The following is a 25,685-nucleotide window of genomic DNA, read 5'->3' as shown; positions in this document are numbered from 1 at the left end:
AGGCCCAGCAACCGGCTCAAACAGGCAACAATAGCCACAAGTTGCAAATGCAATTGATAAAAAGGCAACGAACGAAACGAAATAAAGCAGCGAAAATCCCCAGCGACAAAGCAAATGAGACCCACTGCGCCGAGAATCGGTGGCCCCAAACCGGCCGCTGCCAGGAATTGTAAAGGCGCCAGTGCAGCAGCAGCAGCAACAGACAAAGCTGTCCCAGTCCAAATCGAAGTTGCAAGTTAAAGCTGCAGTTGGAGCTGCGAGCTGGAGCAAACACTGTTGCAACATGTCAAAATAAATCAATTGATTGATCTTGTTTTATTTATGTCCAATTCAATTTCGATCAATGAGCAGCGCACACGAATGCAGAATGGCAATGCAGCCAGCAGAGCGAGAATGCAAGCACAGATAGTAAGAGGGGGAGAGAGAGTGGAGTGGAGTGAGTGAGAGGAAAATATGAGGAGGAGAGATAGGGAGAGAGAGAGAGAGACAGATCAGTGCGTGCTGCCTGACACTGGAACTTGGGTTGGGGCGTTGGCCGACGGCGCGCGTGCTTAAAAGGTTTCTTTTTGTTTTGTGTTTTTTTTTTTTTTTTCATTAAGACGTCACAGCTTTTGAAGAGCGAAAAAGAGGTAACCAGTTGATAAGACAGCAGTGTGAATAAGGAAATGCAAAGAGTGACAATTTTTTGGATTATATATAAATGCAACTGACTATAACGTAGGAATCTTCAGATAAGAACAAGACATGCTCTGTAATCAATAAAACAGAAGTTAGGGATAGAAAAAATAGAGAAAAATAAATTCTGCATGTATATTAAGAAAAAACACCATATCATTTTTGGTTATATGCATTTAATATGAAATTAAATTACGTACAGATACTAGAGAAATGTGATTTTTTGCAGTACATAACAAGAATTTTGTATTATTGCTAATACGAATATTTATCATTAAATTGAAAGACTATTAAAGAAAAGCGTATATTAAAAATTAAAAATAAATAAAGTAAAAAATGTAGGTTAAACATTTCATTTGTGTATAGAAATTGTGAAATTCAATTTTATATTTCCAAGGCTTTTTCAAGATAAACATATTTCAAAATATTTAAAATAATGTATTTTGAAATACTCATGCGCATTATTGGTTTATTTGAAAGTACCTATGTTAATCATATTGAAGAGCATGGAAATAAATAAATTTCATTTGATTTCAAAACACATTTTTTCATAAAAAGCGAGACGATTATCATTTTTTTGTGGTTTATTTTATCGTCTTATTTTCAAATATACTTGCATAGAATTATATAAATCATTTACATTTGCATAATTATTAGAATTATGACTACCTACATTCAATATTAGAAAGGAAAACGAAATCTCATGATTTTTTTTTTTTTTTTTTTTGTGGCAAATTAAATAACTAATAAAATTCAATTGCTATAATTTGTATCGTACCACCTTATAGATATCATAGAATTATAATTAAAATAACTTTAACTAGTCAATAATACTCAGAAATATTATAACTTAAAAAAAAGTTTCTTATTGCCTTTACTTACAAACTATCTAGCTTAAATTTGCCATTATATTTATTATACATTATTATATCATTGAAACATAGGTAATTTGTTCCATATTTTTTTATAAGAATGCGCCTAAAGCTGTGCTTTAATAACATTCCTCAAAATCAAAATAAATAAACTCAAATCGAGCGAAAAGTCGGCATAACTCACCCACCCCAGGTGCTTATAATATTATATGCAATTTGAAATGGAGATAGATTTAGAGCTCAGTATCAAGGAAGTAAATTAAATGCACTCCATCGTTGTATTTCCTTTAAAGAGCTTTGAACTCTGCAGCGGTAAACTCGCGGAGCAAAAACAAAGAACGGCAATAAAATAAATAAATAAAAATAACCAGACGCAACTTTTGTCATAATCATGCAAATTTCACCTGTGATTTTGGCTCTGTCCAATTGCATATTTTGTCATATTCAGAAAGTCTATTAAATATGTGCATGCCATGCAAATGCCCCAAACGATGGATAACCAAGAGTCAGCACAACACACATAGAATGGAGAGTTATGGACCATGCCGATACCCAGCAGGTCAACCACACCGAATGGGGTATGATCGATGGCACAGCTGCCAAATGAAACCATCAGCTGTATGGCTCGATTAGCATACAAATCAAGGCTTACAAAGCTGGCCTAAAGCTGTGGGGCAAAGGCATTTTAATGACCATTGTAGGGTAGTTATTGAGCCACTGGGGCTTAGCCAATTCGGTGCAGCAACACTCATAACAGCAACTACAGCAATAGCAACAGTAACAACAACTACAACTACAACTACAGCAATTCGACTGCAAATCCAACTGCATTTTTTTGCATTTCATTCGTAAATCAATAAAAATCAAATAATACACAAACTGCGGGATCAATCACATTTATGCTAATGCAACTTACATAATCTGCTCTGGTGTCTCTCTCTCTCTCTCCCACTCTCTCACTCTGTGTGTGTGTGTGTGGGTGGCTGGGTGGCATTTGTGCGGGTGTGTGTGTGTGTAAAGGGGGAGGCTGTGCTGTGCTGCGCTTTGCCATGACAAATTCAATTCAAATTTTGTTTTGACAAATTCGGCGCGTATTTGAAAATGCTTAGATAAGCTACATGCACATATATAGATATACATATGTATGCGTATATATGTACACATACTTGCTGAAGTATGAGTAGATATACACACATATGAGCTGCAGTCAAGTTTTGCAATTATAACAAATCCGAACGGGCACAATGAACGGCGCATATGTTTGGTTCTTGCACTTTCACTGCTTTAAAATGCATATCACCTACATTTTGTTGCTCGATTTGCTTTGGCGGTTGGACGGTTCAGTTGGGTTCGGTTCAGTGGCCAATGGCTGTGATGCTGTGATTGGGACTGTGGTTGATTTCAGGGGGCGATTGAACCACCGTTAAACATTCTGCATAAGTAAGGAAATTGTTACGGGAAGACGAGTTACTGATGCGGATGCTGTGACCAGCAGCGGCTAATCCCATTGTTCTACTGCTGAATTGCAAATCGCGCTCATAGCTCGCTCGCATACTGTTGCTCGATTCGGTTGCAATTTGCCGTTTGTTGGGGCAGGCAGCCAACCAACCAGAGGCAGAGCCATGCAGCCCCCAGTCAAGAGGCAGAGTCGGCATCAGAGTCTGAGCGTGAGCATCTGCTTCAGAATTTTTGCCTCAGGTTCAATCAACCCTCGTTCAGCGTTTAGGTTATTGACTTGCCCCACGTGGGTGTGTGGACAATATCGTGGTCAATGTGGCCTTGTCGTTTGCCCAGGTTGAATGTACCGTTGTGTCTTTGAACTCTCTCGATCTCTCTTTCTCATTCTGTCTTCTGTGCTGTTGATCAGCCACTGTCGACCATCAACTATGGCATAACGCAGCAGCCTCTGCCGATGTCGCCGCTGCCGCCGCAGTCGCAGTCGGAGTCGCAGTCGCAGTCGCCATGCCAGACACTCAGACGACGCCAATGAATGAGACAACGAACTCGCTGGGAGATGCCGCCGAAAAAAAAGGAGAAGCACATATCGCTCCAATAGGTATTGTAGAAATCGTCAGTCGAAATCGAAATATACCTGACACGATCTTTCGCATGCAAATCGCCCTCAGAGATCACTGAGTTCTCCCAAGAGAGCAATTAACATTACAAATTTTTGGCTGCCTGAGCAAAAAAAAAAAAAAAAAAGGAAGATGCTGCCAATTAGCATCATGTAGAGCAGAAGAGAAGAATTGATATGCACAGAGCGTAGACGAGACTTGAATGAAAGCGATCAGTGATCAGCGGGCTATGACAAAATCCTTGATGTCAACGTTCGTTGATCTCGCAAATGCGCTTGCGATTGCCATAGCTAGCCCGTAGCTGTTGTCAAGTCGAATTCGAATTTGAGGCTTCTAAATGGGAAAATACCTTAAATTGTTTTGAATGCAATGAGGGAAATTAATAAATAATTATATTATCACATAGTCGTGATAGAGCTACCAAAAATCAATAAGAATTAAAATTGGTTCAAAATTTTTAAACTAAAAAGTCATTCTACAACTGGTATTGCTATTTCCCTACTCTTCCTTTCTCTCTCGCGCTCTAAAGTTGATTTGGTTATAACTTATAAGTGATATTCTCACGATTACTGCATTGTGAATCAATAATCATATACTACAATGTAGTGACGTTATGATATTTGCAGTATATAATAATGTATGTAGTTAGAGTAGTTATAATGGTATTCCCACACCATTACAAATAGTCGACAGATGATCTCTCAATATCTTTTGAGAAAGAGCCGATATTATAATATTGCTGTTTTACTATACTTGCATAAAGTCGATAGATGATACCCCCCTCCACCATCGATTGACTCTATTTCAAGCAAAAGTTCTTCAAGAAGAAACTTGACACTTTTTAGACATACCTTTAACCAAGCTTTGCTTTTACCTTTAGCTAAGCTTTGCCAGCTTTGATCATTTCTTTTTTTTTTCATTTAACAGTTGCTTCATCATTCATTGTTCATCTTCAAATTTCGTATGCTCAACCATGTCCACATCTAATTATTTACAAACTAAGCATTGCCCTTTGACGCCGCGCAGTTGTAATCTAATGAAACTTGTAGACTCATATCGGAGTAGCGCTGCGGCTAGCTGCCTGGGAAGCGACATGGCCTGGCCTGGCCTGCGTTCAGGTGATAAATAAATTCAGGTATTAACTTGCCATATATTTTCATTATATGCGACACAGAAAGTCGTGTTTTATTTCAACACAAGTGGATTTTAATAATAAAATGTGTCTAATTTGGTACCCACTCGCCGGCGAGTGCAGCAAACCTGATTGCCCAACACAACACAGCTTTTTCCCAGGTGAGGCGGCGCGGCTGCCATGGATTGCCAGCTTGCCAGGTTGCCAGGTTGCCTGCCCACTGTCCAGATGCTAGATGCAACTTGTATCTGCTGTTGTGTGTCCTCTGTGGTACGTGCGAGGCGTCAATGCTTCATTTCCGCTGTCATCTTAACTTGATTGCAAGTTACGAGCGTGTTGACAACAACAACAACAATTGCAGCAGCAGCAACAACAATCACAGCAATAATAATAATAAGTGCAGAGTCTTGCTCCGCATGCTAACGGTAATTGTTGTCGCGCATGCGTATGCCTGCCTGAGGTTATGTTAAGGGGTTAATGCCGGACCCTGAGGCTATGCCCATGTGCGGGCGGCTTATTAATCAATGCTCTAGAAAATTGCGCAACTCTTGACAGTTAAGCCATGATTCATGCTTAATTGGAAAGGGGGATTGGGCTACTAACCAACAGGCCACCCCCCTGACCCTCCGCCAGCCCACTCTTCTATGCTAACTGCAACAGCCGTGCAAATCTCACCCAGTTGTCAATTTCACAGACAACACATTTCAATCAAACTTTGCCGTGCCATAAATAAACCAACAACTGGACAGAGCCTCCAGCTCTCGCTGAGCCCCCCATGCACTGCGCAGAGTTTTAAAGACTTGCGCTTAAATTACAGTTTTGGTTTGTTGTTGCTGTTGTTGCTGTTGCTTTTGTTGTTGTTGTTGTGCACGCCTAACGTTCACATTTTTCCACATGAAATTATGAAGTCTCCATGGCAATTAATACGCATGAGCCAGGCCCGAGTCTCAGCGAAGCTAGAGCTGGCTCTATGGCGGGTGTTGTCGTCTCGCATGTCAATTTGATGGCAATTAACTTCGGTTAGCGTTTTGTTTTAATAATAAATTTAATGAGCTGCCAAAAATGGTTGCAAATTTACGTGGCAATTAGCGAGCAAAGCGACACTTGGCCAAACAGATCGTGTGGTCGGCCGGACGGCTGGACAACTGGACGACTGGACGGTCGGTTGGTCTGCCGGTCGCTCGCTGGCTTGGCCTGCTCCATATTGCTAATGAGACGCTTTTTTTCGCTTCGAGGCTTGGTCACAGTTGGCTGGCATTTCAGGCAATCAGCCAGAGGAGCGCTTGGCATGTGCATTTGGCTGTTAAATATCAAATAAATTGAACTGCAAGGTGTGGCCACTGGCCAATGTTACACAGTGGACTTTCTGCACCGCCGCTGCACAGATTCAAGCGGAAGAAAAACAAGTATTGATTGCTCTTAGATGGATTACCATGAGGATCATTAAAGTGCAGATGGATGTCTATGTAACCAAAGGCGATGTTGGAAATTTTTAATAAAAATCTCTTTTTCAAGTCATTCAAACGTGTATAATATCCAAATTTTACCAAAGTGTTCTATATAAATTAATCGAAAATAAAGCAAAACTATAATATACGCAGGAATAAATCAGAACTAATTTATTATTAGAAAAATCAATTTCTATTATCAGACATTGATTGATCATTTAAACTGAGTCTGGAGATTTTCTTTTAACGTCTTCAGCAAAATATTTAATTAAATGGAAGCAGAATATTACATGATATAAATAAATATAATTTAAAATATATAGTACATATAATAGAATTAAGTTAATTTCCATTAGCATTATTCCATTCTCGATATCATTGCTCCACCTATAATTAGCCAACACTATAAATACGTGAGACTATAAGAGACAGGTTATCGATAATTTAATTTTTATCACTGAAGCAACGGTTTCCTGTTATAGTTTATAATTTAAAAGCAATTCGAAACATAACTCAGTAATTAAGGATTTGTATTCACTTAATTTAACTGAAGCTTAGGTCTTAGCTTTATCTACGCCTTAGTAAACAAAGCACGCATAGAACTATATTATTGAGAGAGACCAACAATTCAAAATACATACATATGTACATATGTCTAAATATAAATATATAATAAATGAGAAATACGACTACAATCCAACGAGCTACAAATGCAAGGTAACGTACATACATATGTAGATATTCCAGGCAAATGTTCAATTGAAGCTATTGTCCATCAATTATAGCTGTTATTGTAAATGCAACAAGATATCAGACCATATAGTGGAATAACATATATTATATGATTATCAAGAGTTATGCTCATTTATTTAATTGCATTTAGTTTCAGTGCATGTTATACAATTGGCAAGTGTATTTGGAGTGAGTATCATTCGTGTATGCTGACCTGTCTAGCGATCAATGTCTTGGTCAAAAAACAAATATAAAAAACTAACTCGATTATATATCATCTGATCATAATAAATATATATCCGAGCTTTTAACAACTTGCAGCAACAGCAACAACAACAACTATTAATTTCGAATGATGCCTTAAAAACTAATATACATACATATGTAGCTATAAATAAATATACATATTCATATAATATATATTATATATGTATATATATGAATATAGATTTATAATCGATGTATATGTATTGTGTTTGAAGTATGTTATCAATTGGTTCGCCATTGAGCCTCGCTCGACTAGAATGCCTCTATCGTCTATCGCCGCGCCAAGCATAAACACCGTCTCAGAAGAAGCTGTCAGGTGTATGTGTGTATGTGTGCGTGGGAGGATAAACAAGACGTTCGGATTAGTAATGAATGGCCACCTGCCATGTAGTCAGCTAGCCTCACCTCATCTGCGGATGATAGCCGTATTGCTCGAGCAGCTCGATCTTGGTTATGGTGCGCTCCAGATGCACGGGCAGCAGATCGAAGTGACGTGCCAGGATCTTCCAGTGCACCATGTTGAAGTAGTTGTACTCGCCGCACTCCTGATAATCGCACACCACGTAGTGTGGATTGTCAGCCTGACGTCGAATCCAGAGACGTTCGTATATGTGGAAACGCCAACCACGCTCGGCCAGCTCGGCAGCGGCCAGCATTTGCATCATGTCGCCCGGATATGTGTAGAAGAAGAAGAACAGCAGCTCCACTTCCATCTGTTCGATCTTTGGCTGGGGCAGCTCACGTTCGTTATTGCGTCGGTAGTACAACGGTATATCGTAGTTCACCTCGTGCGGAGCACAGCGTCCGCCCTCCAGCGGCCCGGCGAAACAGGCGTGCAGCTTGTTTGCCTCGCAGGCACAGCAATGCGCATCCACATTCAGGCCCGCCGCCTCATGACCGAAGATCTCCGAAAATAGATGCGGATTCTGTTGTGCCGCCTTCAAAGTGCTAGCCAATCCGCTCAAGCCATAGGCGCTCTCCATGCTGCTGCCATTGGAACGCTCTGAGCGCCTGCTATTCGCCTGCGGCGGCGTTATGTCGAAGGTCACGCCGCCCAGCGGCACGCCCAAACGATTCGTACGTAAGCGACTATAGAATTTCATATTCTCGTACCCAGGCGGTGGCCCAGTGTTCGGCATCGCATCGCAACTCCTCTGGCGCGACCAGGCACGCTGATGCACTCCCACGGCCAGGAACTGTGTGTCGAAGATGCTGCTCTTCACGTACTTCAGAAAGTTCGGATACACTTCGGTCTCCGGAGCGCGAAAGCTGCTATTGAAATCGGTGGTTGCAGCCACATGAGCCACCGCCGGCAGCTCCGGCTCCGCCGTTTCCGTCTCACTGGAATTGGAGTTGTTCTTGCAGCTGCTGCTGTTGCTGATGTTGTAGCTGTTGCTGCTGCTGATGTTGCTGCTGTCGGCGCTGCTGTGCAGCTCGAAGAGCAAATCTGGCACGGACACCGGCTCCGGCTCTGGCACTGGCACAGGTACCGGCTCAAGTACCAGCTCAGCCACAGGCTCAGGCACCGACACCGGTTCAGGCACCAGCTGCGGCTCCGGCTCCGTCTCGCTAACACTGTCCGGCGAGGGCGATGGAGGCGATGGCGTTGGTGGCGGCGGCTGCGACACCTTAACATCATCAACAACATCATTATTATTATCATTATTATTATTGCCAACGTCATCATCGTCACTGATGATGGCCGTCCAGTCATCCGGCACGGTGGCACTATTGCTGCTACGCAGATCGTCTTGAGTGCCCGGCAGAGCTGGAAAATCCTCACGCAAAATGGTGAACTTTGGCGGCGCCGGTGTCGCCGGTGGCGAAGACTCCGGCCGGGCCATATTCTTGACCACATCCACGTAGAGCGTCGACGGATTAAGAGTCAGTTTGGTCTCCGTTTTCTTTTTGCCCTCGGCGGAGGCAGCAGCTGCTGCAGCAATAGCAACCGCCGCTGCAATTGCCTTCGCATTATGACGTTTCATTTCTTTATGTTGTTTGATTTTTAATTAGACGAAACACAAAAATCGAAACTAATTTAAATGGATACAGATGATTTGATTTTAGCTTTCAAATGAATTATTTTCTCCAGTTGTCATCTGTTTTTCTCCCCTTTTTTTGACAAGCAACAAAGTTGACAAACAGAACTGTCACTGACAGTGCTGGGCGTTTGTGATCGATAGGCAGGAGCAGGCGATAACATAAGGTAATCCGATAGACTTGCGGCTCAAAGCTGCTGAGCCTTGCAGCGATTGGATTGGACATTAGCTTTTGCAAAGCGATCTCTGAACAATAGAACGAAACTGAAACAACTCTATTCTGAGTCCAGTACATATTAAGGACGTAAAGTACGGCTAGTTGTAAGTAACATAAAAATTCTTATATCGGCCAATGTAAAAGTTTTTCAAATTTTTGTTTGCTTTAAGCTATTTTCTATGCAGTTATTGCTCACGTAATCCGTTCACCGCTTATACTTTCCTTTTTAGTTTTATTTGCAAAACAAAATAAGTATTAAGAAGCAATATTAATAACCCATCAATTCCCATAATTTTATCAATATAATTTTCACCGATTCTGCCCGAATTTCTGGAGCTGTTTCAGGCATTTTTTATTGGGCTTATAGCTCACAATAGAGTCCATGCAATGGCACAGCCAGTTGCCTAGCCTTCTGAACCTTTTACCAATAGAACTTTACTGTAATATTCTACATAAATACATACATACTTATATAACAATATAATATTCAAACATTTATATTTCTTGAGAGAAAAAGGGCTGGGAAAAGGATTATACAAGCAACAAATCAAACATACATACAATTGATAAAATAAATGATTTACCTTAATATTTCGCTCATCTGACTTTGAAAAAAAAGCTGAAATGGCATCAGTGCTGGCCGTTTGCAATTTTAAAAATCAGCTGGGCACAGCGATCGATAGGCATAGCTGTCGAAAACATTCAAATTCTGAGCAAGTGCTTAACGAATTTTAACCCTTTATACGGCCTTGTTGCATATCTGCAACATACCGTTTAAATTGAGTTATTTCGCAATGGGTATCAAGAAAGTGGTATGGCAAATTTTTTTATAAGTCAGAAATATGTGTTTTTTCGATTTTTGTAGCTGGTTACACTTGTCCACATGTCTTGCCATACAAATATTAAAATTTCCCGCCAATTTAGTGAATTGTGTATATGGTGTCCAAATCAATTTTATATTTGCAAATTTTTCTAATAACAAAAATTTTTAATTTGCGAACAACTACTTTTTAAATAAGGTAACTATATTAATAATGCGTTTGTAATCAAGTTTTTGGGTTTGTTGTTGTGTATTGTGAGTAACTCTTGAATATCGGTATGTTGCAGATATGCAACAAAGTACTATTAGGACTTCTTTTTTGCACTCTCAATTTTGTTGCATTTATGCAACATACCATTTATTGTGCTTATGTTTTATATGTCACTATATACTTCTTTTGTTGTTTTGTGTCATTATGTGTTGCTATGAATTTATTTTGGATTGTCTTATGTGTTTTATGTTCTTCTTTGAGGCCGACCTACACATATTTATATTTTTGTAGACAGTATTTCTTACTTAGAAATAATGTCCGCAAGGGGATTGACACCTTCGGAAATCGCAAGATTTTTTAATAGTTTGGAGAGCGAGGACGAATTCGATTTTTCTGCCAATGAAGAAAGTGATTTCGTATGAAAAGATACAACCCGAACAAATCTCATAAATGGGGATATAGAATTTATGTTCTTATCGGTCATTCAGGCTTCTGCTATAAGTTTGAGATAGATTCAGGAAATGAAAACAAAGTTTTGCCTAACGAACCAGATCTAGGTGCGGCATCAAACTGTGTTGTTAGAATGGTCAGAGAAGTGCCCAGGCATCAGAACTTTCGAATTTATTTTTACAATTTTTTCAATTCATTGCCCCTTTTGAAATACTTAGCGGATGAAGGAATTTTAGCTTTGGGTACTATTCGAAGAAACAGAATTCCAAATAACAAAACAATTGATAATATTAATTTGAAGAAGCATCCAAGGGGTACGTCTGTAGAATATGTCGCTGATTTTGACGGAGTTGACATATCAGTAACATCATGGGTGGATAATAAAGTCGTATCATTGGCATCCAACTATGCTGGAATACTACCAGAGGACAAAGCACTTCGATTCAACAAAGCCAAAAAGGAATACGTAGAGATTGACCGACCCTTTGCAGTAGCACAATACAATAGCTATATGGGAGGTGTTGATCTGATTGACAGCATTATTGGAAGATATAAAATTTTACTAAGAAGTAGACGCTGGCAGGTTCGCATTTTTTACCATCTACTCGACTTGACAGTGAGTAATGCTTGGCTTTTGTACAAACGCGTTCATAAGGCGAATGCATCAAGCACTAAACTCTTAGGATCTTCCGAGTTTCGAATAAATATTGCAGAGGTGCTAACAAAAATTGATACCAAATCAATAATGGGAAAAAGAAGTTCTATGCTCGAGAACGAATTGCAGCAAAAAAAAAAGAGGTCCTACGCAACGCGTGCCAAATCGAATGGTACGGCAGGATGAATTTGGACATTGGCCTTTGTGGGGTGAAAAACGAATAAGGTGCAAGTACCCGAAGTGTACGGGATTCTCGCAAGTAATGTGTGGGAAATGTGAAGTGGCCTTATGTTTCAACAAGAGAAACAATTGTTTTAAAAATTTCCACTTAAATTAAAGTTTAATAAATATATTATTAAGATAAATAGTCGTATAGTCATTAAATAAATATAATAATATGTTAAATAGTTTAAGAAAATCCAAATTAAATATTACGTTCTTCTAAATACCCAGAGAACTATCAGTAATTTTTTTTCCCCTTAAGCACATCTGTTGCATATCTGCAACAAATCCTTTTTCCTTTATAAAATCGTACTGAATCAAAATTTTGAAAAACGAAATAAAGTGTATTTTTTATTTTCAGTTTTCTATCTAATAAAAAAAACCGCATCAAAATCGGACGTGGTGCCATATAAAGGGTTAAGCGTGCATGTGTGTGTGGGTGTGTGTGTGCGTGTGTATGTGAATGTGTAGGTGTGGGTGTATGCTGCGGAAATTGCAATAAACCAATTTAAAAGTCGAATCATAAATTTAGCTAGCTGCCTAGACGCAAAATTCACCTGCACTTGCCAACGAGGCAACGATCGTCATGTTAAGCAAAGAGTTATGAAAACTCTAAGAGAGCGAGAGAGCGCGAGAGCAAAAGGATGAAGTACTGCAGAGTGAGACAGCGTGTGAGAGGGAGAGAATTACAGGCCATTAACTTAAAATGACAACGGCACAACATAAATCTCTGGCCCAGCCGCACTTAAAGGCAAATGTCTGGAAATTGACAAAAGGAACGCCGCATAGCCATAAACTGAAGACTAAGATGCGCTGGAAGCTGATGCTGGAGCTCTAGCTGTAGCTGGAGCTGTGTGGAGCTGTGGAGTGTGGGCGGCTCAGGCGTTTGCATTGTGCGCTAATAGCCCAAGCACCACCAGCCACTGCCCACCAAACCTGACCTGACAGACGAAGAAGAGGTACCATAGCTGCTGCCACACCCCCTAGCCAGCCGCCTCAGAAACCCCCGACCGACCGCCTGGCACTTGGCAAAATTTATGCGAACGAGGTGCGAGCGTCAAATTAACGAACTTGTCTGCCAGCACGAAGAGGATCAGAGTATATATGTATGTTTGCAGATGCTGCCCGTTGGCGAAAGCCACAATCGAAAATCGTTCTCTCTCTCTCTCTCTCTCGCTCTCCGTTCCCTATCTGTCTCTTTTGCACTGTATAGTCACAACAGTCAGGAAATCAGGTGCATGGCCCGTTCGGCAAATTAAGCACAAATAATATAAAATACAATAATGCTAAATCCATGCTGCAGGCATGAAAAATGATACACATAAAGAGTCATAGACAACGATTGCAATTGGAGATGGAACAACAGAGATGCAAAGTAGGAAGTCACGCAATATTTTCAATATTTTCAATATATAAATTACTAAGAATATTTCTGATTAAAGATGGTTTGAAATAAAATTTGAAAAGAATAATTCAGATTTTGTTCTGACTTACGTTGCCAGACTTAAAGTATGTATATGTTTCATAGATGCTGTTTTTGTGCAGTTTTGGGTAAATAAGTATTATTGAGAATGAATGAGACCATCTTTGTAGTAATCAAAATAAAAAAAAATTTTTTGTTGTTGATTTTTTATCATGAATAAAATTAAAAATGTAGTCTTTTTTACGAGATCGACCTTATACTTATATGATTACACCAAATCAGTTCGACGTCCTGATCAAGATGATTTAGGTCTTATGGGGTCTACCACGTCTTCGTCTGCACGCTATATACAAATATGGTATGCCCAGAAATTCCATAGAAATATACTAACATACTAAAATACTAACAGAGCTCCTCCAAAAATTAGAATTATGATTGATAAGAGTATAAATAATGATTCCAACTTTAAAGACACTCAAATTATTTTAAGTACAGACTCTAATCCTTAAAATTTGTATTTCCGACTACTAAATTTCCTTTCAACACTGAAAAGTACTTGAAGACTTTATTTCCATTCCTTCCACATATTAAGTTAAAGCTTCCCTAGTTAATTCCTCCGATTCAGCTCACATCTTACTCAAACCAATTCACTCTACAATCACGACTTACATCGCCACAATCACGAAATGTCACCTGAAATAAAGCAAATCACGCGACCATCTTTAAGTCGAAAGCTAACGAACATTACGAATTACGATTTGGGTGCAGAGACTATACAGAAGCTGCACTCGGCTTGGCCGCATAAACTACTATAAATCATACTCATGTTGCGCTGGCAAAGACAACGACAACGCTCGATCCAAGCTGTATAGTGCTTTGTTTTTTTTTTTTTTTTTTTTTTTTATTTACTCCCTAGTTCCAGATATCAGAGAGTCCAAGCCAAGTGCAGCGCAAGAGCCAACGGCCACTTTGCAGCGAGCGACGGGTCAGCAATTGCTGAGCCATTAAATTGCCATTGCCAACAAGTGAAGCGAGAAGAATATGTTGGAAACTGGACAGGAAAGTTTACCTGTTGGCCGGTAGGTGTTAAGACCTGGCATTCACTTAAGCGGCTTTGTACTCTCTCACACACACACACTCGCACACACAGAGCATATGTACATGTGAGCTGCCCAGATTACGAGCACCAAAATTACTCGCATGCAGCTCGCTTTGTTTGCCGAGTGAATAAACTGTTCTAGTGGCCAGGCGAACATTATGGAAATTAGCCCCGGCCTCCAAGTGACGCCCCATCACCGACACAAATGACCCCAATGCGCATCACTCAACTGCGTGTGCGTCTTCAGTAGAGGTGAGGCTGTAGCTGAAGCTTGAGCTGTAGCTGGAATTGTCCTAATGACCACCATCAGGAGCAACAGCACGCAGAGCACTTGCAGCCGCGGTAGTAGTTGCTCACACGAGCGCCAAGTTTTACGAGTAGTTTTGTGTAGGCCAGGCAACCCACCTGTAATGTTCGCATTGGAGGCCCCAGTCCGCAGCACCCCCGCCCCACCACCGCATGAAACGCTTAGACCGGGCCATTAGCCGCAGCGTCGTAATGGCCACATATTTATGAGGTTTTTCGCAGCACTAAAAATTATGCATACATATGTTATGGGCGTAGTTCTCTCTTATAGCTGTGGTGGGCGTTGCGGCTGCAAAACGTTTGTTTTATGCTCCCTAACTAATTCCGTTGATGGCCTTGTCGCGCTTAGCTTAGGACCCCACGACAATGCCTTACCAGAGTCTTACTCAGAACTGAATGTTATCTATATTTCACTCATTCAGCGAAAAATTATGCAGCGCTAATTATAAATTATAATAGAAAAGCAAAATCAATTAAGGGCATATTTTCATGTATCCTAGTATTATATATATATTGTTTATATATTCATATTTTATAGTTAGAGTTTACTTGATTTTTCTTAACCTGCGCTCATCCATCTTTACTTGCAATTCCTAGTAAGGAATTCAAGCCAAACTATTGACCTTGTCAAGCCAATCAACTTGATATCATAATGGATTGAATTAGCAACTCTCATCAATCAATCAATAGCTGCTCAACGCATAAAATATATTCAATTGCAAGTCAATTTTTGGGATACTTGAACAATAATGTTGCATTGTCTGCGCCATTGTTGTTGTAACCATTCACCGAAATATTCACTGATTTCATAAAATATTACGATAAATGTCGTTTTCAACATTTATAAGCGCAGATTTTCATATTTTATTGCTTATAACTGCAAAGCGACATTAAATGCCGCTGCTTAAAGATACAAAATGCAGCGCATAATAAACCCAGCACACACACACACACACAGAATTCGATCCCTCCCAAAAAAAAAAAAAAAAAAAAAAAAAAAAGAAGAGAAAACACGAGCAATCCATACGAAAAGAGAAGAATAAAACAACCCAAATGAATTGTCTTCATTTTGTAATTTAATGGTATTTTATTGAATTTTTGATGCACACGGACAAGGCGAACAACATCCTTGGCTGCAGAGAGCTGCAGTAGCTGCCGCCAGATCTTCGCTTGCACGATCTTCGTACGGTACGGGGACAACGGTACCCGCCGCCTGTTGACATTTAAAATATGGCCGCGTGTCAGTGCGGCTGCCCTACGCCCATTTTTATAGCAGTCAGGTTTACATTTCGATTTCGATTTCAATTTTTTGGCACTGATCCCCCTTTACCACAAGGCGGCGTAAATTCAATTTGAAGGTCTGCCGCAGCGTCTGAATTCCCGAGATGCCAACCAAATTGTGCTTTCACTTGACCCGCAGTGCTGCGTAAATAAATTTTATCGCTCTGTTGACACGTGCGCGTAATATTTCATTAAATTTAAAATACAAAAAGCAAAAAAACTAAAAAAAATTAAAAATATTTATATATATATATATAAAAACAAGTAAGAACGTTGCAGTCGGGCGTTACCGACTGCGGAATACTCATTCACATACCATCAACTATTTAGTAGTTAAGTTTCGCTTTAATACTGTAGAATATACAGGTTTTTCCGATTTGCCACGCCCCAACTGAACGTAGACACCTCATTTTTGGTCAGTTTTTAGAAAGAGATAACGGTACCCTAACTGCAAAGTTTGAATGCTTACCCTCAAAAAATGTGAAAATTACAGGGTATTTTTCGATATGCCACGCCCCTAAAGAGGCGTAAAAATTATTTTTGGGGAATCGATAGAGGAGGCTACCAGTAACTCAACTATCCAAATTTGAAGCTTCTAGCTATTATACTTTAGGAGATATAAACTTTTGCGGTTTGCCACGCCCCCTGTGGGCGGACATATATCCGACAAAACTTTTTGGTCTTGGGTGATCAGTCCGAGTATATATACAAAATTTGAGGTCTCTGCCATCAATAGTGTCCAAAATATAGGAGAATTTAAAAAATCACTATATCTTCAGATCCGATTTGCCACGCCCCCAACGGGCGTAGACTTATAATTTATCTTCAGACTTTATAGAATCATACCATTAGCTGACGTGCAAAATTTCAGCATTCTAGGTATACAACTTTAGGAGATACAGTTTTATCCGATTTTCCACGCCCCCCATGGGCGTAGATATATCCGCCATAGCTCGTGATCTTGGGTGGTCAACGCGGACCTACATACCAAATTTCAGCTTTCTAGCTCTTCAACAAACATGATTTCTGGTATATCGGAAAATGCATTTTCCGATTTGCCACGCCCCTAGTGGGCGGATCGGGAAAATTTTAACACTTTATAAATCGGAGATATACACGAGTATGTGTTCCAAATTTCAAGTCTCTAGCTTCAATAGCGCCGAAATAGATTGCGTTCATACGGACAGACGGACAGACGGACAGACGGACGGACGGACAGACGGACAGACGGACAGACGGACGGACAGCAAGACGGACATTGCACAAAACCAATATACTGATTCACTTTCGTGAATGAGTATAATAAAAAAAAATTAATAAAAATAAAATATATATAAATTTGTACCTTTATAAAAGCGAGTTTTTAATACCCTTAACAAATTCGTTTTACAAATATTTCAAATAATTTTCCTAATCTACGGAAAACATCTTAGTAAAATTTAAAAAAACAATTACAATTAAATATTTTTTAAGCTATAAACAAAATGCAGAAAAAAATTAAATAAAATGCAATTTCTGAGGACTCAAATTTTAGACTATTTAAAAAATATATTATGTATTATATTTAAAAACTTCACGAAGAAATAACAAAATACTTATCAATATATATTTGTTTTTACTATTTATCAAAATTATGATTTTTATTAATTAAATATAAAGTAATTGGACTCAATGCATTTATAATGTAGTGAATTTATTTTGTATATGATGTGAATTAATATTCAAATTTAATTATATTTAATTTACGGATTAAATAAATAATCTTTATACATTGATAAATGAAATGAAGTGCAATTCAATTCAATTTCAATCAGCTTCCATCTAATCAAGCCTATATGTTAATAAATCTTACATCTACTTATATCTATACACATCCTTTTTGTATCATAGTCATATCGCATATTATAACCGTGTATGTATATACCCAATCTTAGTGTATCTGAATGTATGCAATCAGTTGAGCTTGTGCAGGGTGCATAAACAAATCGGCAGCCGCATCGTAACTTCGTTTTCAATTTGGCAAGTTTGACACTTGGCCAGTTAGTCAATTGGCCAAGTTTCACAATTGTCCAACGGGCGCGCATTTCAAAAATGTGTCCAAGTGCCACCTACGTTGCATAGCTGTTTGCAATTGGAATTGAAGCTGCAAATACAGTTGCAGTTGCAGTTGAATTTGCGATCGGGATTGCCGTTGCAGTTACAGTTGTCATCCGGGTGGGGGCAACCTGTCGCTACCTGCACCATTCACTTGCCACACAGCAGTGCAGCGGTGCGTGGCTCGTACATTTGCTCTGATTGCAAATGTCACGTAAACCAAAACAATCAGCATGAGCCATTTCCTTGGACCATTTTGACAAATAATTCAATTCGCGTGAGTTGCAGCCTTTGCCTAAAATTTTGCTTATTAATCAAATCGCTGAAAAGTGTCCTAAAAGTCTTGAAATTTGTTTAAGCTTTAGTTTTGCAGACAGTACATTTTTTGAAAATAGTACTCTTACTCTTGTACACAAAAAACGATACATAAATATAAAAAAAAATAAAGTAACTACAAATTATTCCAGCATTTAATTGCCAATTATTCTTATATTTAAAAAAAAGTGTTTTTTTTTTCTATTGGTACTGGAAGATAGGTTGTAGGTCCAAAATTCAAAAATCCGAAATTCTATAATACATTAACAAATTGGTGGATGTACTATCTCCATGATAGTACAAGTCTCTAGTAATTGAAATAAGCCTTTTACAAATACATATGTTGGTGAGAAGGTGAATGTAGGGGTGGGGAATAAATTTTGACAAAAACTATCCGCGTGGTATACGCGGAAAAAAAATTTCAAGTCTCTAGCTCTTATATCTTCTGAAATCGACGCGTTCAAACATGCTGACAGACAGACAGGGCTAAATCAACTCAGCTCGTTTCCCTGATCAAGAATATATAAACCATCATACCCAGATTTCCCCTTGAAAATGGGTTCAGGGTATAAAAAGAGCCATATTATTCTTTTACAAACACACATATAATTATCTGCAGCTATAAACAAACAGAATGTAAGCATTTCGCCCAGTCTAAGCATACAGTTATATATGTTTATGCACATACATGTATATAAAACCAATTAGGTAACTGTAAGTAAAGCTTAAAGCCAACAGCAAATTTATTGAACATTATCGAATTGTAATTGTGATTGTAACTAAAGTTGCTGCTGCGGCCCTTACCCTGCGGTCAGACATAATTTTTGCAATAATCGATTCGGCCGGGCTAAGAGTAATGGGCCAAAAGGGCTGCAGCCACGGCAACGCCCTCAACATACTACCGAAACAGACCAGCAACAAGCCCGAACATGTCTGTATTGGTTTCTGCTTTTTTGTTGCAACATTTTTCATACTTGCCTTCAACTTTGCACTGCCAACAGCCCAGGCAGATAAGAGGCTGCAAGCAGGAAAAAAAGAGAGAAAAAAATAAAAATAAATAAAAATAAAGCAACCAAGTCAAGGCGCACTTTCAATTAATCAACGAAATTAATTAAGGCCCCCACCGATCAGTGAGCCAGTGAGCCAGCGGAGTGTGTGTGTGGGGCTCTGGCCACCAGACACTTGAGCATTGGGCATTGAGAGAGGATTGCAACATAATTTTCATTTTGGAGCACAGCGTGCGTTTGTCGTCGCGTTGTTGTTATCATAGCAGGACGTGGACATCGACGCCATGTCCAGCTCCAGCTCCAACTCCAGCGCCAACTCAGTTGGTCAGTTGGTCAGTTGGCTGGCCGCACTCAATTAGCACGCATGTAGCGCAACGGTGCGACGATAATTAAGCCAATAGTCGCCGCAAGTTGAAGCCCCTAGCTGCAGTTTGGTAGTCCGCATCGGAGCCTGGTGACAATTGGCCCCGCACGATTTATGCTCGCGACTTGAAGTTTTTAGTTTTTTCCAGCAATTGCGCAACATTTGCCTAATAAATTTGCGTTTAATCATGGCACAAAATGCTACACGCTGTGATTAAGTCTGCGTTGACGTTGACCGTATGAACTACCGTTTTTCTTCTTCTTCTCTCTTTTTGTTAGCCGTGATAAGAGAAAACCCATACGGTCAGCTGAGCAGAGCGGTAAAGCTTCACAGTCTTATTTACGATCCGTCTCATGATAGAAGGAGAAAATAACTATCACAAAATACAGACTAACTGTAAATGAATGCAAATTTGACCATCAATCAATCAATATTTCTTTCGACTTACCTATAATTGAGGCCGCAGAGTATCCGACTAACAGTGGAGATGACAGACCAGAACTACTCATCAATAGGTAAAATGACAATTCGATAATTATACTTGTTAGTTTAACAACGATTTGTATGGGCAGCATATGGTTCAGCAGATGAGGCTGAAACAAATATATATATATATGTTTTGGGTATCTATTGCGATTGAACACTCACCTGGAAGGTGACAGCGAGCAGCAGAACGCCAGCAATGCAATTTAACTGCGATTGCAGAAACCATACCCAGACCATGCGCTTACAGAGCAGTGGGAACAGATAAATTACCAAGTAAACATTGCAAAAGCCGCGCACGAGGAAAAAGTAACCAATGAAAATGTTGCCCACCCGCAGGGGGATGCAAAATAAAAACTTCTTCATATAGGCAATCATGATGGAACAATTTAATAAAAACAGCAAACTACTTAAAACGAAAACTAATTAAATAATTGAATAAAATGTTGTTGAAAGTGTTTTCAAAGCAAATAAGCAATCGTGAATACCATTTGCTTAGATTCCAAATATTTTACAATAATATTAATATTATTTTATTTATTATACTATATTATAATAGTATACAAATTTAGCTTAACTTAATTTAACATAATATTTGCACAGGTTCCCATCCTATTGTCACATCCTTAGATAGAAAAAAAAACTTAAACACATATCCCATGTCGTATATTTCATATGCTTCACTATATGCTTTGTCGTTCAAGTTTTACAGTTTACAAAAACAGACTGTTGTACACATGTCTAGATTTTTCGGAATTAGTTTATCCCCAAATTTTTTTTATTATATCAAAATTTTAGTGTTATGCTACCAAGTGAACAACTACGCAACAAGAATCAACGTCTTATACCATTGACAGTGGAACTGATTCAAGATATGCTGAGGAACGAAGGCTTGGAATATCAGACGCCGCCTGGCGCCCGTTTATATACCTCTGAGGATGATAGCTTTGCGAGCACAAGTTTAGCCCACTGCACTAAGAAGTGGAAGGCGGAGAGTCTACATCTAAACTTGAATTCCAAGCAACACGAGCCACACACATCGAGTTCAATCGATCTTCGCTATAATAGTGAAAGCGATTCAGGAGAAGATAGCGAACAGGTGAATCTGATGGCATCGGACTCACTAGATACACTTTATTCAGATAGCCTAGTTGAACAAGCTAGCAGCTCGGCGGACACTGATTCAAGTGATTTGCAAAGTCTTGTCGATTTGCTGTGCTCGGTGCAACGGCTAAATAATGAAAAGGACGCCGAGTCCCGTGTCCGTAACACCATTCAGCTAGATGATACTTCCAATGCGATCGATAAGGAATGGCCTATACCCTCGAGACGACGGCTAAGCTATGCTATATCTGATAGTTCGATTCGAAAGCCCCCCGAACAAATTGAGAAGAAAAACGAGTATACCACCAATCATCAATTTAGGGCAAATCATCATTGGATCAATGTCTTGGTTGTCAACAAGTCGGAGACATCCTTTTTACTCAATCAATACAAGTTGCAGAATTTTAAAACCAATAGCTGCAATGCTTATTATAAGACCGAACCTAAGGATCTAAAACGAGATCAAGAAGCAGTTGCTTCACTATTGGCTGCACCCAGCTGCGAACGGAATTCTAGGAATGCGTATTGGTAGTGAAAGTGAAGTGACTTTTTAATGGTTATTAAAAAAAAAAAAAAAAAAAAACCTATATACATATATACAAATTTTCAAAAACCCACAACAACCAAAACAACAACAACAACAGCTGCAACAACATGGACAAATTGCCCGTCATGTTGTAAGCGTATAGAAATGCTTTTAGTTGAAAGTCTTACCCTAGACCAAATCGATCGAAAGAGCGAGGGAGCGAGACGATCGAACGGTCTGGGTTACCCTAAAACAAAAACTGTGTTCAAGCTAAACTTTTTCCCCATCAATTTTTGAGTGAGATCAATAGCTGACCAAAGTTTACATTTTCATCTTTGTCTTATTCTGTACAAGAATTTTTCCAGTGTTCACACAGTTTCGGTTTTAAAGTTTATAACAAATACAAATAAAGAATGACCTACTTACAACTGATTAATATCTTTAAGTAATCTTTTTTGCTAAATAGTCAGAATGGGATGAAAAGTGAGGACACTTTCAATCAACAAATCAAGATGTTAGGGATAGTCTATCATAAGATCTGGAGAAAATTAAGTGACCACTTATTATTTCGACTTCCCAATATTTAAAGTTGCTAGCAAGCAAGCAAAGCCCCAAATGGAGATATTAAGAATCAATACATAGTCAATGATCATATATTGGCCTCCCATCTGATTATGTTCAAAATATCAGGAGAATTCCTAGATTCATAGATCTTAAGCTGTGAGTAGATTCACAAAAAAAAAAACCTCAAAAGAGAGATATTAAATATGGAATGATTCATAGTCTATTCATAAATATAATATAAAGAAAAATGATTTTCCATTTTAATGGCTGTTATTCTCAATTCTTTAGTCGGCAGATTTACAAAAAAAGCCCGAAAAGTGTTTATATATTTTCGTCATTTCTGACTATCTTGAACAGGAACTGTAATACTCATATATGTCACTATTTGCATGCTCAAATGTACATTAAGCTCACATTATGGTCCACATATAAATCACCATTAATTTGACAGTAGATTTTACATAACTGCGGCCAACAGGTGAAAGCGAAAAGCGCAGCTGGCTATGGTCATGGCCATGGATATGGCTGTGGATGTGGATAAAACCCAGGAGATGCTGGCCCCGACACCAAATCGAGAGTCATGAAGCACAGCAGCCACCAACCACAACCACCAATAGCACCACCATCAGCACCACTTGCACTCGTAAAACTTTACTACCTGCCATGGCATGCAAAATCGAATTGTGTGCTAATATTTGGCCGCGAGATCGCCCGGGGCCAGCTTTTTGACACGGACATGACGTACTGACTGCAGTTGCAGTTGCTGAGTTTTCCCAGTGTCTTGCATTGACTTTCGTACAACAATAAAATCATTTTTGCATGCTCAAATTGCCAAATACCAGTTAGACGGCGATCCATTGGATGTCGAGTGCCTCCTCTGAAAGGTGGAGAGGGTGAACTGCGGCTATATGTGTGGTATAATCCATTGGAATGAACCATGTCGGCATTTGTCCACTTTACAAGTGTCTCCGTGATCGACATGCAACGCCAGTGAAATTGTTGTCAAATGAGTAAAAGTTGTCATAGACTCGGGTGCCTTAGTCTCAGCACAAAATAATAATAATAATAATGATAAATAAAACTTGTATTGGTCTGACCCAAAAGAAACTTCAAATTTGTATAAACCACTTTAAAGGTGGAATATTTGAGCTAATAACGGGATCGACTTGGGCCCTATTTAAGTGTTTACATGATTTACAAAAATCGAATAAATAGGTTTATATATTATATTTTGATTTGTGTTTGGAGCTATTACAAATGTGTAGAGGTAGATTGGTGTAGCTAAATTGTTTATCGTGTGAATGAAAAAGGTGTGAGTGATACCCCAGTTGATACACTCCGGTTGATCATCAGCAGCAGAACATTCTGATTACGTTTCAATGCGTTCTATGTAATCTATATGAAATATATAAAGTTTTCCCCAATTTACTGTCAGTGGGCGTGGACATATCATTTTTAATAAATTCTTAGAGGAGTATAGAGGTGTTTATATTTATTTTTAGCCAACGATAGAGAAGGTTCATAGTAAGTCGATTGTCGCATAAAAATATTTAATTATTAAAGATTAGAATAAATCTAATCTTAAGACAGGGGTCTTAAAATATAATATATAAAAATATATATACTTTAGTTAGTTTTATACTAGCATTTCATATACTTAGAGAAGACAGCTCATAACACTCATATGAGCAGCAGCTGACATTGATTGCCGAGACTCCATAGCTGCGACTGGTTAACATGATAATAGAGGTTGGTTGGCTATACAGATGAGCGCAGCAATCGAACGATCGAGCGAGTGACCGAACGTTTAGTCAACAATGCTGGGAATCTTAAGCCATGCACTTAAACTTAATCCAAGTCAAACAAAATGCCAACAAGAGGTTGCAGTTGCAGTTGCAGTTGCAGTTACAGTCGTTGCAAATGGTGAATCGCTGGCTGCGTAGCTTGTCAAAGGCAATTACGCGAATGATCACAATTGAGTGACTGATTGGAGGAGAAACAAAGAGCGGAAGGTGCACGCACACATGCACAGAGGCAGACCCTGGAAAGCTGGCGACCTGAGAGACACTGAAGGCGTCGCGACAAAATGACAAGCCACAGAAATATATATACATACATATATATATCCTCGAGAGACGCCGCCAACTGGCGACAATAAAAGTGCTCGAGCAATTTGGCGGACGCGTCGCTTTAATTGAGCCCAATGGCGGACCTCGTCCTCAGCTTCCACCCTCCCCCCTCTCACCCGTCAGCTCACCCACTCACCCCCTCAATGACGTTGCTCGGGTGTCGTTGACACGTGTGCGCCCAAGCGCTAGCACTGGGCTAAAATTTATTTGTATTAGCCATGGCTAAGTGTGTCTGGGCCGATAAATGGAGAAAGGTGCTTTGATTTAGAGCAAGGCGCTGGCAAAAAAAAAAGGTAAGGTAAGGTTTAAGTCGCTCGCCTGCCAGGTGACAATCAATTTGTATATTTTCGCTTGAAATTATTTCTTTAATTTTGTGCACACATGCAGTGTGCGAGCGAGACGGCATGCTAGCTGGCAAGCGAGACGGCATGCGATTGGAATTTCATTTAGAAAGTTGGCTATGGCAAAAAAAAACTGTAAGGCAGTGGAAATTTGCATTTGCCAAAGTCTGAGCGACATCGACTTCAGTCGCTGCTGTTGTGACATTCTTCTCGCTCACTGTCTGTGTGTGTGTGTGTGTGTATGTGTGTGTGTGGAACGCCTTCACTTTTCACTTGCCCGGCCTAAATGGGCCTTAACTGGGTCATTTAATAATAGTAATAAACGTTATCATAATTTTTCCTCGGTACCCGCACGATTTCATACGATTATTCTAATTCCGTCAATCATCTGCAACTGCAACTGTCTGTCTAGCCTAAGCAGTGCCAAGAGCTCGTCGTGTGCTCCATTGATCTTGTTTTCTCGATTTTGATCTTTAACTTGTCTTGACAGCCGTCGATGCTGTATGCTCTGTGCTGTGTGCTCTGTGCGTAGATATAGATGATTTTTGCCACTCCTTTTGGTTACTTCTGATGAAATGCTTTCTACTTTGATTCATTGTCTTTTGGGCCAGCTTTGTTTTCGAAAAACCGTTTGGCTTTAATGGCTTTTGATTGATTATCGCGTGCCACGCTCTGTGGGTGCTCCAGCTCCAACTACAGCTCCAACGTCAGCTCCAACTCCAACTCCAACTCCAGCTTCATGTGTGCTTTTTGGCCCACGTTTTCTATGATGTTTTTGTGGGTTTTTTTCTCTTATTTTTTACTTTATTGAAGTATGCTTAATTAGCTTGATGT

At 39.4% G+C, this 25,685-nt stretch overlaps 2 protein-coding genes across 6 annotated transcripts; both read right to left on the bottom strand.

Moving 5' to 3' along the window:
• Positions 1 to 7,347: 7,347 nt before the first annotated feature.
• LOC6577438 (CCR4-NOT transcription complex subunit 3) lies at positions 7,348 to 9,308 on the bottom strand. The gene is made up of 2 exons (XM_002003369.4): positions 7,607 to 9,308; positions 7,348 to 7,510 (listed from the first exon to the last, which is right to left on the bottom strand). The coding sequence occupies exons 1-2, from the start codon at positions 9,184 to 9,186 to the stop codon at positions 7,501 to 7,503; spliced, it is 1,590 nt and encodes a 529-aa protein (XP_002003405.2). The 5' UTR covers positions 9,187 to 9,308; the 3' UTR covers positions 7,348 to 7,500.
• A 9,744-nt stretch (positions 9,309 to 19,052) lies between these two features.
• On the bottom strand, positions 19,053 to 20,798 carry LOC26528567. 5 transcript variants are annotated; one of them, XR_006357206.1, is made up of 4 exons: positions 20,353 to 20,798; positions 20,153 to 20,297; positions 19,458 to 20,094; positions 19,053 to 19,351 (listed from the first exon to the last, which is right to left on the bottom strand). XR_006357206.1 is itself a non-coding variant. In XM_044008871.1 (3 exons), exons 1-3 carry the CDS (start codon positions 20,563 to 20,565, stop codon positions 19,314 to 19,316), a joined length of 396 nt encoding a protein of 131 aa, XP_043864806.1. In that variant the 5' UTR covers positions 20,566 to 20,736; the 3' UTR covers positions 19,053 to 19,313. The 5 variants fall into 5 exon arrangements, 1 of the variants encoding a protein (XP_043864806.1); XR_004363976.2 differs by having other exon boundaries at positions 19,458 to 20,077; XR_006357205.1 differs by having other exon boundaries at positions 19,422 to 20,098; positions 20,353 to 20,714.
• Positions 20,799 to 25,685: the final 4,887 nt, after the last annotated feature.

This window comes from Drosophila mojavensis, unplaced genomic scaffold (assembly GCF_018153725.1).
Source record: "Drosophila mojavensis isolate 15081-1352.22 unplaced genomic scaffold, ASM1815372v1 contig_36, whole genome shotgun sequence".
Classification (NCBI taxonomy): Eukaryota; Metazoa; Arthropoda; class Insecta; order Diptera; family Drosophilidae; genus Drosophila; species Drosophila mojavensis.
Note: the sequence above shows the minus strand (reverse complement) of the source record. Positions and strands in the feature narration are given on the sequence as shown.